This window comes from Oryza sativa, chromosome 12, assembly GCF_034140825.1.
Source record: "Oryza sativa Japonica Group chromosome 12, ASM3414082v1".
NCBI classification, from domain to species: Eukaryota; Viridiplantae; Streptophyta; class Magnoliopsida; order Poales; family Poaceae; genus Oryza; species Oryza sativa.
Genome location: NC_089046.1, coordinates 1364231 through 1381367, shown reverse-complemented (window position 1 = coordinate 1381367; position 17137 = coordinate 1364231). Strand labels below are relative to the sequence as shown.

The window sequence follows — 17137 nt, the reverse complement described above, 5'->3', positions numbered from 1 at the left end:
AAGCACAAGTCTACCACCACTAGAGAGAGAGAAGGAGAGAGAAAATCGCAGAGGAGAGAGAAGAAGAAGAAGAAGAGCGGAAGAGAAGGAGGAGAGGAGCCATGGATGCTTCAGCGCTCAGCAACCCGCGGCTGCAGGCCATGCTAGAGGTAATAATAAACCCATAATGTATTAGGGAGATTTAGAGATGAGCCGCACACTCGAGTACCCGACCTATGGAACCCTAACACGGAGATTAATTAGCAGCCCCCTTCTTTTGATCCCATCAGCCCATCTGTTTGTTGCTACGCTCGCGATTAATTTTTTGTCCTTTTTAGATCTACTCGAAGATTCGTGAAAAAGGCTGAGCTTTGGGCGAAATTTTGCTGATTTGTGCCAAGTTTTTGCCCTGTTCCTTCCAACCATTAGCTTATTATGTATGCATTTTATTTATTTTGTTCAGTTGTTTTAGCAATATTCTTCAGTCTGCAGGAATTCCTAGGCATCACGACTGGTTTTTCTAGCTAAGAGTAAGGTTGTGCCCTAATTTTGGGGTTTAACAGATGTCCTGGGAGTTGCAGTTCAGGTGGAGATCGGTATTCGAATCCTAGTTGTGTTACTTAGGTATCTAGTATCATAGCAATTTTATTTTAAAGTATATCAAGTGCTCAGAGCAATTGCGGTATCTTATATCCAAGGATTGTTTGGCCTCAAATCTCATAGCCGGTTCTGTTGTTGATAGGGTCCCAAATCCATAGCATAACTGGAGTTAATCCAGCTTGTGGTTGTGGCTTTTGATCAATTCCTTGCGGAGAACTAGGGTATGTTCTTGGGGCTCCTTGTGGTTGTGACTATCACCCAAGTACCCAGTAACCCTGACTGTGAACCAAACTAATTTGGATAGAGTCTAGTTTTAGGCACCATCAGAATGGTCCTGGTGGTTCATGAAGTCTTTCCTAAAAAATAGCCATAGCTTGAAAAGTTTCTAACGCTTCAACTGAGGTGATATTCTGTCATTCCCAATTGCTTTTGTGGTGCTCTGTATTTAAGGATTATGGCTGTTCACTCATTACTAATAGAAGTTACAATTCTCTCTCATGATATCCAACAAATTATTTATTTTCATGCAGTAGTTTCTTAAATTGCAGTAGTCCCAAATCCCAAGTGTGCTAGCCGCTAATGCATATAGCGCAGTGAGGTGTTTTATTAAATTTGATTTGCTACCAGCTTTGTTATGTTAGAAAATGATAGTGCTGGGTATTCTGACACGTTGCAAGGAACCAAAGATGTTTTCCCGGTGACATACCGATATACTCTTATGTGAAAGGAAATACTAACATAGAAAGGTCATCAGTCTGCAAATTAAACGACTTAAGGAAAAAAGGGAATTGCCTTTTTACATCTAGTATGCTGCTAGGACCTTTTTGTCCTGGGTTTCTGATATGTAATGAGAATGGCAGAAGTTGCTTGCTTCCCTTTATGCACAAGAAATTATTTTGTGTACTCTGTTCTTTGGACAATGGATAATTAAGCCATGTGTTCATTTTCAAGATCCCCTATTCAATTGCAGAACCGCGGTGCTTGTTACTCACAGAAATGTTACTGACATTTTTGTTTTTCTTTCCCTCTTCAGGAGGAGAAGAGGAAGGCAATGGCAAACGAGTTCGTGGCGAAGCTGACTGATGTTTGCTGGGACAAATGCATCACTGGGAGCATTGGAAGCAGCTTCAGCAACAGCGAAGCCTCGTGTCTGTCCAACTGCGCAAAACGCTTTCTCGAACTGAAGATGCTCACCATGCAACGAGTTAGCAGCCCTAGGTGAAAATTCGCATAGGTCTTTCCTGCGTCGAGAATGTAGAATCTACTATAGTTGATGCTAGAAACTATACCTAAGGGGCATCACTTGCTTTTTGCTACATTTTGTCAGTTTTGGTGTTTTTCCTGCTATACGTTCAGTGAAAAGATTGCAAGTTTTGCTCTTGCAAGGAGATTAAAAACGCTACTGTACTTTGACTACTTTTGACCTGAAAAGAATCAGAGACAAGCTCATAGGCTGGAGCAGCAAATGTGTTAATGAAGTGTCTGTGTCCTTGGAGAAAATAAGGTGGTGCTTTTTTAGATAATGAAAGTGAAATGAGTTTATCAGAAATTGAACACTTCCAGTGTCCTGCCATGAATGACTGTAACTACACCGCTGTTCCTTTTTTTTTTACAGTAGATGAAGTACACCGCTGTTCTAAATTTATGTTTAAGTAATCACCATTAAGTATCTCACTCAGTATATTCCAGCCAATTCCAGAGGCGCGCATCTCGAGATTATCCGACGGTAGATGGTGTAAAGCTAGTGCTTAGTGCCACACTGACACGATTGCCTGTGTCCACATACATGTATACATTTGACGGTTTGGTCTAGGGGTCTCCGATAGTGGAACTGCTGTCCTGTGCCCCTTCACACTCCCCAGCAAGGCGACATCCTCAAGGTACACCACTCCTCATCTGATGCTTCTTGATCAGCTTTCTCTCCATTGTTTTTTTTTCCTAGAATTCTAACTAATTTTCTGCAAGTCCTAGTTCCTGATCATCTTTTTGATTGTAGCAAGTTCGTGTGATTGTTAGTGTTATTGTCTGTGTGTACTGCAAATGGTTGCCTGGAGTTTAACTATGGGTTTGTTGAACAAATGGACGCACTGTATTTGGGTTCCCCAGATGAGCGCCTGGAAGTTGCAATGCATTTTGTTTCCATCTTCGTCATTCTAGTGCCTGCATTTGTTTTGGTTAATTTGTAAGGGGGGAACAAGTAGAACTTTGAAATGTTAATGCTTATGTGAGCCAAATAGATTCCGGACAGAACATCCATGATTCATATGCCACAGAGACTTCGCATTGACACATTTTTATCTTTAAGTGAGCCATCAGTGCTCAGCCGACCGATCAATGGCCAAAATATGCAGATTGTTCTGTTTCTGATTGTTCAGAAGTTGATGCAGCTTTCTGATTTTGCAGATCTATTTTCTTTTTATTCAATTTCTTTGCTCTACGTTGTATTTGCACTGAACGATGTTTTCTTTATATTTATCTCGCGTACTTATTCTTAACATATCAAGTTCTGAGACATCATTCATCTGCTGATACATACAAGTATCATGCTCAGACTATTTATTGACTTCTGCTTTTGCTGCTGCCAGAATTTCTCCAAGAGTTCACCATGGAGAACTCTGAAGATGAAGCAGAGAATGGCAAACTACCCTTGGAATTGGAGCCATTGCGCTCATTAGCGCCAAAGTTTCCTACTATTTTGGGATATGATGTGGAAACTCAATCAACCAATCCATTGTTAGTTTATGCCACACCATTCATCACAACAGCCTCAAGAAGCCCCAGCTTCATTTTCTCTGCCCTTACCAAAGTCACCAGTTCCTATAAAAGCTACACCAATCTCAGCGGCATTTCCAACACCGCAACATGAAGATGAATCATCAGATCAAGATTACAAGCCCTTTTGCAGGCAGAAAAAACCAACGCTGCCAAAGAGAGCCAAGAGGCCCCAGCAAGCTGAGAAATCTAATGATGCCAACATCAAGCGCAGATCAATAAGGAGGAGCCTGGACAACGAGTTCAACTTGTGTTCATCCTCATCAGACAACCCAAAGGAATCGGTGGAAGGAATCCTGATGATGTTTGATTCCCTTCGGCGCCGTGTACTGCAGTTGGATGAAAAGGAGGATGCAAGCAGGCGGGCTGACCTGAAAGCTGGCACCCTCATGATGCAGAACAACCTCAGAATCAACAATCATAAGATGATAGGGCATGTGCCTGGTGTTGAAGTCGGCGATATCTTCTTCTTTAGGATTGAAATGTGCATCATTGGTTTGCATGCACCAGCCATGGGTGGCATTGATTACATCTCTTCTAAGAACAAAGATGAGACTCTGGCTGTCTGCATCATTTCATCTGGAGGCTATGAGAATGACGATGATGACACTGACATTTTGGTCTACACAGGACAGGGAGGCAATAGTCGTCACAAGGAGAAGCATGATCAGAAGCTTGAGAGAGGTAACCTTGCTCTCATGAACAGCAAGATCAAGAAGAATCAGATCAGGGTTGTGCGCAGCGCACAAGACCCCTTTTGTAACTCAGGCAAAATATATATTTATGATGGGCTTTATCGTATCGAAGACACTTGGACAGACACGGCAAAGAACGGATTTAATGTTTTCAAGTACAAGCTGAGAAGGGACCCAGGACAGCCTGATGGAATTTCACTTTGGAAGATGACTGAGAAGTGGAAAGCAAATCCTGCCACAAGAGAAAAGGCTATATTGTTGGATTTATCATCAAAGGTTGAACACCTACCTGTGTGCCTTGTTAATGATGTTGATGATGAAAAAGGGCCAAGTCACTTCAATTATGTTGCTGGAGTGAAGTATTTGAGACCTCTTAGGAAGACAAAACCATTACAATGTTGCAAATGTCCTAGTGTTTGCTTGCCTGGTGACCCTAATTGTTCGTGTGCGCAACAGAATGGTGGTGATCTTCCTTACAGCGCAACGGGATTGCTGGCAAAGCACACTCCAATGGTTTATGAGTGCTCCTCTAACTGTCAGTGTTCTCATAATTGTCGAAACAGGATCACACAGAAGGGTATAAAACTGAACTTTGAGGTATTCTGGACTGGAGACCGTGGCTGGGGCCTGCGGTCTTGGGATCCTATCCGTGCTGGCACATTCATTTGTGAGTACGCCGGTGAAGTCATTGATGAAACTAAGATGGACATAGATGTTGAGGAAGACAAATATACCTTTTGCGCTTCATGTCCCGGCGATAAGGCTTTAAGCTGGAATTTGGGAGCAGAATTACTTGAAGAAAAAAGTACGGCTGTGACAACCAAGAACTTTAAGAAGCTACCAATCATCATAAGAGCAAACAATGAAGGGAATGTGGCTCGTTTTCTGAACCATAGCTGTTCTCCTAATCTCCTTTGGCAAGCTGTACAGTATGACCATGGCGATGACAGCTACCCCCATATCATGTTTTTTGCAATGGAACATATCCCTCCCATGACTGAACTGACTTATGATTATGGTACAAGAGGTGCTCCCCCTGGCTTTGAGGGAAAACCCTTCAAAGCTTGCAAACTCAAATCATGCCTCTGTGGCTCTAAGCATTGTCGAGGTTTGTTCTGATAAAAGATATGGAGGCTGGTGTACTAAAGCAGGTAAAACTTGTTTAACAATCGTTCCAATTTATAATTTTTAAAACAAAAACTGCTTCTTCATGGGAAATGCATTCTTCCAACCTATTTATGCAACTGAATAATCTCTTTTAGAAGTAGCTGATTCATCACTCCATTCATGTAAGTCAAGAACTCTCAAAACAACTTTATGTGGTTACAGTCGCCTGAGGCACCTACGTGGTGATTTTCATGCTTTGGTACATAAGCATATATTTTCAACTTAAGCTTAGCATGCCATATATTTATTCAAGAATGTATACGATATTGACAAACTGAACAATTAGATCTGAAACTATGGCAACTCTATTTCTCTTGTGACTGCCTAATGCTTCCATCCTACATTTGCAGGATATTAAGCTACTCTATGAATGGTAGCATAAAGTGATAAAGGGGCTCTCTGTATTTGTGGTGGTGGGTTAGTGGAAATGTAGCAAGGACTGCTGCTTTGTGTGGCATGAGATGAGACCCTCACATTTTGTGCTGTACATTGCCGATGTCGTAGGCCTGTAGCCACCAATGCAATTACTATATCTTTTGCTAGTTGCTGTGGTAGAATTAAAGCTCTGTTAACTTAGTGGATGAGATCATATGGATGTGAAGCTGTAGCACTAAACCCTGTTAACTCTCTGAATGAGATCATCTGCATTACTGCAAATGGTTGTGCTGCTAAGATGCTATATAGGTCGTATAGGAAATATTTGACTTCATGTGCATATGGTTTTGCAGCTTATACTGCTGCTTGATGATATGAAGATTTTTTTTTTGAAAAAAAATATATCATGTGGATGTGGTTATGCTGTTGGTATGGAGGAAATATTTGAAAAAGAAAAGGTTATGCTGTTAAAGTTGCTCGATGATATGGAGGGTTATTTTTTTTAAAAAAAAAGATCATGTGCATGTGGTTATGCTGTTGTTATTGAGAAATATTTGAATTTTTTAAAATAAAAGAAAGATCATGTGCATGTGCATGTGCATGTGCATGTGTTTATGTTATTGTTATGGAGAAATATTTTTTGCATGTAAGTATGATGTTGTTATTGAGAAATATTCGAATTTTTGAAAAAAAAAATCATGTGCATGTGGTTATCAAGTGTTTATGTTATTGTTATGGAGAAATATTTTTTGCATGTAATTATGCTGTTGTTATTGAGAAATATTCGAATTTTTGAAAAAAAAAATCATGTGCATGTGGTTATCAAGTTTTTATGTTATTGTTATGGAGAAATATTTTTTGCATGTAATTATGCTGTTTTTATTAAGAAAAATATTCAAATTGTTGAAAAAAAAATGGTAATTGTTACGGAGAAATATTTTTTGCATGTAATTATGCTGTTGTTATTAAGAAAAATATTCAAATTGTTGAAAAAAATGGAAAAAAATATTTTTTGCATGTAATTATGTTGTTGTTATTAAGAAAAATATTCAAATTGTTGAAAAAAATGGTTATTGTTATGGAGAAATATTTTTTGCATGTAATTATGCTGTTGTTATTAAGAAAAATATTCATATTGTTGAAAAAAAATGGAAAAAACATGTTTGTGTCTGAGCCCAGGTTCGAACTGGGGACCTTTAGTGTGTGAGACTAACGTGATAACCAACTACACCACCCAGACTTGCTGTCTTAGCTGACTGTGCTCGCCTATTTAACCAGTTCACGTTTATTTGACAAAATCATTCAATCTCGGAAAAGGTACGAATTACCTGTAAACTATCGCGATCGTCCGAATTACCTCCTCAAACCACAAAACCAGACATATTAAACCTCAAACTATTAAAACCGGACAAATTACCCCCCTCACTCAATCTGAAGCGGTATGAATCTTTCGTGGCATACACGTGGCGCTGAGGTTGAAATCCAATCAGCATTTTCTTTTTTTAAAATGGTGGGGCCCACCTGTAAGACCTCATCTTCCCATCTTCCCCTCTCTCTCTCATCATCATCGTCACGACGCACGGGCACAAGTGGAGCGGCGGGCGGCACACGGCGGCGTGCGTGCGAGGGCAGGCGGTCGGCCGCAATCCCTCGCGGCGGCCCGCGACGGTGGGCCAGCGGGGACAGGGGACGGGCGGTCGGCGCGCACGACGGCGGGCCTGCGGGGGCGGGGGGCGGGCGGTCGACGCACACTCTCTACAGTCGGTTGCCACTGCTGTAGGCGAGGCGGAGGTGGAGAAGGGCCGGGAGGGAGTGGATGGTCGGAGTTGGAGGAGATGGTGCGGCGGCGTCGCCATTGGGGGTGGGATGAGAGGGAGATTGGACGGGGCCAGCTCCCACCTATGGGCAAGGAGGAGGTTGAAGACGAGCGGCGGGGCGAGCGGCGGCGGGCGCGACTCCGGTCGGCAGTGAGCCCACCGCGCGCCGACGACGAAGAGGAGGAGCCCGCGGTGGCGGCGGCGGCCCACCGCGCGTTCCCGCGCGCTGCCGCCCACCGCGCGCCCACGACGTGGAGGAGGAGCCCGCCGCCCACCGCGCGCCCGGTCTGCCTCCGCCTCCGTCGCCAGCCGCCGCCGTCCTTCGCCCCCCGCGCGCTACCGTCCTCACCTCGCCAACCGCCCACGCCGACCGCGCTCGCCTCCTCCCCGCGGACGGAGCTTGGGACGGCGGGATGGCGGCCGCTCGCTCCCCCTTCTCTTTCGCCATCGGACGCATGCTCCGCCTCCGCCTCCGCCTCCGTCATCGACCGTTCGAGCGAGCTCCGCTAGGGCGCCTCCGCCGCCGGCCGCCAGGTCCGCCTTCTCCTCCGCCACCGGCCGCCAGGTCCGCCGCCTCCGCCACCAGCCGCCCGGGCGCCTCGCCTCCGCCGCCGGCCGCCTAGTCCGCCTCCGCGTCCACCCATCACCGCCGGTGGCACGGCCACTAGCTCTGCGTCCGCCCGCCGCCGCGCTCACCTGGCCGCCGCCGCCGCCACGCCTCGCCTCGCCTCGCCTCCTCCGCCCGCCGCTTGCATAGTTCACAGTGAGAGGAGAGAGAGAGGGGAAGAGTGAGAGAGAGATGTTGAGAGTGAGAGAAGAGAGAGAAAGGAATAGTGTAATAGGAGTATGACAGGTGGGTCCCATATTTTTTTAATAAATAAAATGCTGACTGGACTGCCACGCGTACGCCACGAGACTAAAACCACCGCGGATTGGGTCGAGGGGGGTAATTCGCCCCGTTTGCATAGTTGATGGTGAAGAATGTCCGGTTTTGTGGTTCGGGGGGTAATTCGGACGACCGTCATAGTTCGGGGGGGGGGGGGGAGGAGGGGTAATTTATACTTTTTCCTTCCTTTTCATACGAACTATCTAGAGAAAGAATAGACCACATATGCCCCGAAATAATTCTTTTTCATATGAACTATCTAGCCACATATGCACGAATTGCGCAAGTTATAACAAACTACAACTGTTTGAATTCTGACAACTGATATTGAACTACGACGGCCAAGTTTCGGAATTTCATTTCAGTTCTTTGACCACTTGCCATGTAACACTTGATCCGTCATCAATAAAATGATTGTAAAAAAAAACTGATATTGAACCATGCAAACTACAACCGAATGAACTGTGGCCCTATTTAGATTCCAACTTTTTTCTTCAAACTTCCAACTTTTCTGTCACATCGTTCTAATTTCTTCAAACTTTCAATTTTAGCGTGGAACTAAACACAGCCTGTGATCTCGAGCAAATGTGTGAGACCAGTACAGCACATCCCATTACCACAGAATTATGAGAGAAATCTACAGCACATTACACTGTATAATGTACAATACAACACAACGAGTATTTACCAGAAATCTCCACAAGAACACACCCCGTCTCTGAAGTGATGGAACCGGGTACGGTCCCTCATGACAATCTCTCTACCATACACCCGAGATACAAGCTTTGCGCTCTCATGGCAATCGGCACACACCCGGAGATTCTTGATGATCCTAATGGGAGCTCCTGGATTGGAAGCGATCAGAGCAAAGGCAATGGCGAGCCTCTCGCTGTGGTAGGACAGTGTATCCGCCTTGTCCTCCTCCTCGACATCAAACAACGCAGACGAGGTGCTCGACCGGCGTCCGCACTCGATTAACCTGGTTTCTATCTCCTCAACCATGGTGTATATCTCCTTTGAGGCAGGGTGTGTCTTGTCACCCACCAAGAACTCATGGAGAACTCCATTGATGTCTACAAGGCTTGATCCAGGGTTCTTGTCAATGCCCATGGACTTCATCTCCTTCCTCGCCTTCTTGGCATCCTCCCATCGGTTCGTTCTCGCATAGAAGTTTGAAATCAGGACATGGTTTCCACTGTCATCCGGTTCAAGTCGCATCAATTCTGCGATCATCTTCTCACCGAGCTCCAGCTTGCCATGAATGCCACAGGCCCGGATCAGAGACCTGTATATCGCGGCATTTGGCACGATGAGCATTTCGTGGATCAGCTTCTCGGCATTGTTAAGTCGACCAGCCCGGCTCAGCATGTCAATCATGCATCCGTAATGCTCAATCCTTGGCTCAATCCCGAATTCGATCTCCATTCTGTCGAAGTAGTCCAGACCTTCATCCACCAATCCAGCATGGGCACAAGCACACATCACGGATAGCACAGTGACGCCATCCACCGGCACGCCCGCACCGTGCATTCTGTCCAACAGGGAGAGGGCAGCACGGCCATGGCCATGGACTGCCAAGCCATGGAGCATCGCATTGTAGCAGCGCGTGTCCCTGTCCGAAGCGGCTGCAAAGACCTGCTCGGCCAGGTCCAGCCTCCCGCACCCGGCATACATCTCCACAAGCGCCGTGGCCACGATGCAGTTGACGGCGAGCCGGCGCTTCACGGCATAGGTGTGCGCCCACACCCCGTGGCTGACAGCGCCAAGCTCGCCGCACGCGCCGATGACGGCGACGAGCGTGATCTCGTTGGGTTCAATGGCTAAGGATAGCATCCGCACAAACAGCTCGAGGATTGCATCCGCCGCAGAGGTGGCGCAGGCCACGTCCCTGGCACGAAGACGCGCGTAGGCGGAGAGCAGCGCGTTCCAGGCCGGCAGGTCGGGGTGCGCGATCCGGTCGAACACCCGGCGGCATGAGGCGATCCTGCCGCAGCGCGCGAAGACGCCGAGCAGCGCGGCACCGAGGACGCGGTCGCAGGAGGCAGCATGGGCGCCGAGGAATTTGACCGAATGGGTGGCGAGCGCGAGGGCGAGGGCCGGAGGCGCGGCGCGGAACAGCGGCGGGTAGGTGAAGGCGTTGGGGCGGAGGAGCGGCGGCGAGGAGGAGAGGAAGAGGAGGGCGTAGAGGGAGAGCGCGGAGGGGAGGCAGCGGGAGGAGGAGGAGGCGAGGAGGAGGGAGTTGGCGAGGAAGGTGGTGGGCGGGAGCGGGGAGGAGAGGAGGAGGCGGAGGCGGTGGGAGACGGGGAGGAGAGGGGAGGCGAGGCGGAGGAGGAGGGAGAAGTTGGGGGAATGGCGCGCGAGGCCGGCGGTGAGGACGAGAGCGTGGAGCTGCGCGAAGAGGCGCGCCGGGAGCGGGAGCGCGTCGCGGCGGCGGAGCGCGGGCAGCGGGTCGGCGGCGCGGCGGGCGAGTGCTGCCTCCGCGGCTGCGGTTGCTGGGCCCATGTGCACCTGGGCTGCTACGGGGAGAGAAGCATTCGTCATGGAATAAGCCTATTTTGCCTCCCTCATCTCTTACCCTTTGTTGAATCGTCTCCCTTAATCGTAAAGCCGGGTATAACATCTCCCTTATCTTTGAAAACCGGTGCAAATAAACTCCTTCAATGGTTTTGCAAGCGGTTTTATCCTACGTGGCTCTTATGGGACCCACATATCAGTAAGAGCAAAATGAAAAAAAAAACATCTCATCCTTTTTTTCCTCACCTCTCCCGTTCTCTATTTGCCGGCGGAGTAGTGGTCGGCGAGCTCCTTTGTCTACGCGCGCCACGGCAGGCGGCTCCTTCCCTCACGCGCAGCCGGTTGGTGTTCTCTTCTCCGCACACGCCGTAGCCGCCCAGGTCCTCTCCACGTGCGTGATCGGCTGCAGCGTGGGCGCGATAACGTCGTGGAACAAGTCGGCCCTCTCATGCTTCTACCTCTTCCTCCTCCGGTTCTTCTTCTTGAAATAGACTCTATGCACAAATAGACTCCACCCTGTCGTCCCCACAGCACCAGCAACCCATCACATTGGAGCTCCTCCCCGCACGGAATGACGCCGTGGAGACGAGCCAAGGAGCAGAGAAGGACGTTGCGGTGGCGACCGCGTCCTCCCACCCATCGGTCCCTCCCCTGCCATGTGCTCACGCGGTTTCGCGTCCTCCTCCTCGGAAACTGCTTGCTCTGTGTCGCGCCCCTCCTCCCCCCCTCCTGCTGTTGCGGCGGGCGCCCCTCTCCGCTGTAGTAGTCGAGCTTCTTCTCCACCGACAAGAGAGAGAGAACACGAAAGAGAGAGTGGTGAGAAAAAAAAAAGGTTGAGATTAGGATGACTGACATGTGGGGTTGTTTATTTTTTTATTTTTTCACCGATATGTGGGTCCCACAAGTGTCACGTAGGATAAAACCGCTTCTGAAACCACCAAAAGAGTCGATTTGCACCGGTTTTCAAAGATGAGGGAGTCATTATACCCGGTTTTGCTATTGAAGGAGGCGATTCGACCAGGGGCAAGAGATGAGGGATGAAAAATATACTTATTCCCATTCGTCATAGTTCACTTTTGATTGGACCAGTCTTTGGGCCGTAAATTAAGCCCAGTTGCCGGTTGAGTTGAAGCGAATGATGGGCTAAAAAGCTGAAATGGTACTGTATATCTTTTGTATGGACTTGGATGAGTGCAAGTAATTAAGCCAGCTAGTTGCCGATAATTAATCAATCTCAAGAATATAATTATACTGCTTGACTATACTGCCTCCTCTCCTGTTTCGTGTTTATTATGCATGTTATAATTCTGGGTCCTGATGGTAATAGGACCTGTTCCTGTTGGATACTTGGATTCCATCACTCCGTAGATAACATCAATCTGGTAATTCGGTTCCTGCAACAAGCACAAAGGTTGAGGAAATTCCAGCAGCCCAGTGAAGGTGCAGTCATAAATTCAAGTTGAGTCACTATAAGACCTCCTTACCGACTAGGATATCCAGTTCATGACTAGTCACTGTTGAAACTGGGAATGTAACCCAACAATTCCAGAGTCACTGTTCAAACAGGGAATGTAACCCAACAATTCCAGAGTCACTGTTCAAACAGGGAATGTAACCCAACAATTCCAGCAAGACACAACAAACTCAAAATAAATGGCACTAAGGATCTCATCAGACATACGCATCACCAACACAAGTAGACAATGACCTTTCAATACCAGAGTGGCAAAATTAAGTTGCAAGAAGCCAATAAAAAGTACTCCCTCCGTTTCACAATGCAAGTCATTTTAGTATTTTTCACTTTCATACTGATGTTAATGAATCTAGACATATATATCTATTTAGATTTATTAACATCAATATGAATGTGAGAAATGCTAGAATGGCTTACATTGTGAAACGAAGGAAGTAACCATCTTGCGATGTTGAAATAAACAACGAGCATAATCAACTGTTCAGTCTCAGACTTCCACAAACCAGGAAAAAACAGTCTCAGGCATTTAAATTTCCCACGTACAGTACTGAAATGATACCCTCGATGTTAAAGATGAACATGTGGAGGTACAGAAATACTGATCAGAGTGAATGCTGCCCTTTGCAACAACAGATCATTGACCATTCACTACAAAATTAAGTTCCATCGCTAAAATTGCAGTATCCAATGAATAGACGCCCAAAAGTGTGAAATAGCCTCACAGTACAGAAAGTATGCTCTACAACCCCCTGAAGAAATGTGGTGCATGTCTACTTTCATTATCTAGAATTTGGAACACTTCGTGTGGAACGAGACTTTCTTGGAGAATATGTGGAGTAATGTTCAGCATGCGGCCACTACATTGAAATTTCTCCAGCAAATTACCCTTCATGTCGTAGTGAAACTGCCAATAAGATCCATCAACCAAGACATCACCCTCTTGGGAAACAATATGAAGAAACCAAACATCATCTTCTACTAAACGGCGAATCTCTATCACTGGCAATTCAATTCGATACTTGTGGACCCATACCATATGCTTATAATCTTGCAGAAGCCAAAGATCCACCTTTGATGATCCAATATGGCTGTTTGACATGGCAAGGCTACCCTCAATCTCGAGTAATGAGGACACATTGTGCATCTTGAAAGGTACATGCAACCACCGAAACGCCTCATCCAGTGTATCGAACACCACTATCTTGTTTTGTCGACCTGACTGTGGCAACCAGTGCAGGTTTCCATGAAACAGGAAAGGCTTGTTGAATTCAGTATCCTCTGTCCCTTTTGTCAACCACTTTCTCAGGGATTCTGATGATGAATGTGGCCAAATGCGCCTCTCCTTCCTGGAGCCAACAGTGGTGATGTAGAATGTACGTCCCAAACCAAATTCTCGATAGTACAATACTCGGTATTCGGAAGGATGTCCATGTGCATAGAGCCCCACGACCTTGTCATGTTGAAGCGCCGGGGGGGAGACCCAAAGCCATTGACGTGTAGTGGGGTTGCAGAGATGCAAATAGTTGTTGTAGGACATGAGCAGGAGACCATCGCAAGAAGCGTGGACGGTGAATGGGCTGTCTTCGAGTGAGCAGTCGTAATCTTGGCCAGTGAACCGGGCCAGAGACTGGAACTGGTGTGTGCGGAAGTCAACGGCTTCAACACAGTAGTCCAGGATATCCAGGTCATCGTGGTGACTGCCCACGTCGCGGATGAAGGTGAGGAGGCGCTGTGGAGGCTGGCGGCGGTGGTGGGTGAGGAGGAAGGCGCGGTCGGAGGTGACGTCCCGCCAGGCCTTGCAGACGGCACGGCACTGGAGGATGGATTTTGGCGGCAGCAGGAGCAGAATCTCCGACATAATTTCTTCAGGGAGGCTGGCAATGGTGAGAGGCCTGCGACGCTGCTGTTCGGGCAGCCTCACCGTCTCCGCCATTGCCATTGATCCCCCAGCTGACAATTTGGACTAGGACCCTAGTGCTGCTGCATCCTTGGCTCCTTGCCGCTCTGAAACTGAAATGCCCAAAAATTTTCCATGGAAAGAGAACACATTAGGATTCCAGACCGTCAAGAACTCTAAAGAAAATACAGCTCAAGATGGGTGCTTGGATCTCACATGAATCAATCATCTCGTTTTGTGATCCGCTATTCATCCTCCCTCCGAATCGTCAGAGCAAGTGACTGATCATAACTGATAAACAAACAAGCAATTAGGACTGGATCTGATCAGGGAAAACCAAAGCCTGGACTGAGGCTCCAACTCCATTCCACCAGCAAAAGTATTTAACACCAAGAATCACACTGAAATGAAAAGGAAGATTAAAACACTAATCTAAAATACGAAGAAGCAAACTAAACTGAATCATGTCTGTCCCTCAGAATGCCTATTCTCAACAGTGCACATGGAATTATCGATCGATCGGTTCCTTCAACCTCACAGCATATTGCAGTGGAGGGAGCACCAACTGAACTGAATCAAGTGCTCAGATTACTAAACTGCTCATCACTGGGACAGAACACATGAAAATCTTCGCTAATCAATCAATCAGACATGTACAGAGACAGAAATACAGGGGCAAACTAAAATACAGGTAGGTAGCAATGGACAGCAAGGGATTGGTACTTACTACTCCATGGCCTTGAGCTCGAGCCAGGCGGGCGACGGGCTTCCGCTTCTGCTGCTTCCAAGTGGAGGAGGAAATGGCGCTAAGAGGCCGCGCCGCCGCGCCGCAGTGGAGAGGATGAGAAGAATGGAGGCGGCGCCGGCGAGATGGGCACAGTTAGGTTAGACCTAAACTAGCACCTAAACAAAACATATATTTTTTACTATGATTTTACTTAAAATTTATTAAATAGCTACCTCATTTTCTTAAGATTTCGAAAGACCAAACCTTATCATCTATATGTTTCTAATTATATACTCCATCCGTTTTAAAATATTTGACACCATTAACTTTTTAGCAAATGTTTAACCGTTCGTCTTATTAAAAAAATTTATGAAATATGTAAAACTATATGTGTATATAAAAGTATATTTAACAATGAATCAAATGATATGAAAATAATAAATAATTACTTAAATTTTTTGAATAAGACGAATGGTCAAACACGTTCTAAAAAATCAACGGTGTCAAACATTTTGAAACGGATGGAGTAGTTTTTAAAAGTCACACCAGCTACTACCCCTTATGTCATCTCCTTCTTTATTTACTTGCTTGATCTACCGCTATTTCTATTCATTCTTCTTGTAACCTTTAAAAATTAGATCTTATAGTTTTTAAAGTTTATAGTCACGTTGGGTTTCGTTTTTATAATTTCTAGATGTCTCGTCAAACGTTGCCATTATACTCCTCTACGGCCCGTCCACCGTCTCTTCTCTTTATTGTCATTGAGATTTAAAATTCGAACATAATTATCGTTTGGGTTCATTTTTACTTCCTACTTTTCAAGAAGTCTCGCCAAACCGTTAGCGGCTTTGCCATTGTACTCCTTTACGGCTCGCCCGCTCCCTCCCTTCTTTATTGCCATTGAGATTTTAAAATTGAACATGATTATCATTGGTTTTTTTTACTTTTTAGAAGTTCCGAACCTTTAAAAATTAGACCTTATAGTTTTTAGAGTTTATTGTCTTGTTGGGTTCCATTTTTTATAATTTTTAGAAGTCCCGTCAAACAATATCACTATGCTCCTCTATGACCCGTTTGCCGCCTACTCTTTATTGTCATTGTGATTCTAAAAATCGAACATAACTATCGTTGAAATTCATTTTTTATTTTCTAGAAGACCCGTCAACCATCGGCGGCTCTGCAACTATACTCTATACACCCCGCTCGCTCCTTCTTCTTTTTATTGTCGTTGATTATCAATGGTTTTTTTTAACTTTATAGAAGTCCCGGCAACTGCCTGCTTGTTTGTTTGACGGCCTGCCTGTCGTCCCTCCTTTTAATTGTCATTAGGATTCTATTTGGTGTTTTATTAACAGTTTTTATATATCGTATCAACCGCCACCACTCTACTCCTTTATAAGCATGTTACTTAATTTATTTGGTCATGTGTTTTAGATGGTCTTTTCTCTCAATAGTCGTTATTTTTATCCCAAATGAGTTATTTATAAATTATATTCCTAATTGAAATCTTATTTTTCTTTTTATAATTTCAGAATTTTTTTCCAAATTTTAATTAATACCGTATCGTGTTCTTTTAATATTTTTATTTTTTATTTTTAATTTCAGTTGTTTCAAAATTTTATTCCTACTTGAACTCTCTTTTAATTTTCTCTAATTTTGAATATTATTTTATTTTTTATTCTGAATTTTAATTAATCTCGTATTGGATTCTTATATGAATTCTTCTTTCAATATTGCTTATTTTCAATTCCGAATTGTAGCTAATTTTAAATTGTATTCCTACTTGAACTCTTCTTTTTTTTTTCTAATTTCGGACTTTATTTTTATTTTTACTCCGAATTTTGATTACGTATTGGATTCTTATATGGACTCTTCTTTTAATATTTTTTATTTTTAATTCCGAATTTCAGCTATCTTAAAATTGTATTCCTACTTGGACTATCATTTTATTTTTCTAATTTTAGATTTATTTTATTTTTATTTTGAATTTTGATTAATCTCGTATTGGGTTCTTGTATGGAAACTTCTTTCAATATTGCTTATTTTTAATTTCGAATTTCAGCTATTTTTAAATTGTATTTCTACTTGAACTCTCATTTTCTTTTCTAATTTTAGATTTTACTTTATTTTTATTCTGAATTTTGATTAATCTCGTATTGTGTTCTTATATAGACTCTTCTTTTAATATTTCTTATTTTTAATTCCGAATTTCAGCTATTTTAAAATTATATTCC

The 17137-nt window shown here is 44.9% G+C and overlaps 4 protein-coding genes and 1 non-coding gene across 5 annotated transcripts; 2 read left to right on the top strand and 3 right to left on the bottom strand.

Annotated features, from left to right (window-relative positions):
• On the top strand, positions 1-2057 carry LOC4351400 (mitochondrial import inner membrane translocase subunit TIM8). Its single transcript, XM_015763004.3, has 2 exons — positions 1-149; positions 1613-2057. Exons 1-2 carry the CDS (start codon positions 102-104, stop codon positions 1799-1801), a joined length of 237 nt encoding a protein of 78 aa, XP_015618490.1. The 5' UTR covers positions 1-101; the 3' UTR covers positions 1802-2057.
• Positions 2058-2334: 277 nt separating this feature from the next.
• Positions 2335-5870, top strand: LOC107277287 (histone-lysine N-methyltransferase, H3 lysine-9 specific SUVH1). The gene is given in 4 exon segments (XM_066306615.1): positions 2335-2459; positions 3165-3334; positions 3336-5197; positions 5564-5870. Coding segments are annotated over 2 exon segments (1980 nt in total). The 5' UTR covers positions 2335-2459; positions 3165-3184; the 3' UTR covers positions 5166-5197; positions 5564-5870.
• An 884-nt stretch (positions 5871-6754) lies between these two features.
• TRNAV-CAC (transfer RNA valine (anticodon CAC)) lies at positions 6755-6828 on the bottom strand. Its single transcript has one exon. It is a non-coding gene; the product is annotated as a tRNA-Val (tRNA).
• Positions 6829-8975: 2147 nt separating this feature from the next.
• Positions 8976-10124, bottom strand: LOC9267687 (pentatricopeptide repeat-containing protein At1g08070, chloroplastic). Its single transcript, XM_015763631.3, has one exon. It carries the CDS (start codon positions 10122-10124, stop codon positions 8976-8978), a length of 1149 nt encoding a protein of 382 aa, XP_015619117.3.
• A 2673-nt stretch (positions 10125-12797) lies between these two features.
• LOC4351396 (putative F-box protein At5g52610) lies at positions 12798-15040 on the bottom strand. The gene is made up of 3 exons (XM_015763602.3): positions 14904-15040; positions 14393-14467; positions 12798-14289 (listed from the first exon to the last, which is right to left on the bottom strand). The coding sequence occupies exon 3, from the start codon at positions 14216-14218 to the stop codon at positions 13019-13021; it is 1200 nt and encodes a 399-aa protein (XP_015619088.1). The 5' UTR covers positions 14219-14289; positions 14393-14467; positions 14904-15040; the 3' UTR covers positions 12798-13018.
• Positions 15041-17137: the final 2097 nt, after the last annotated feature.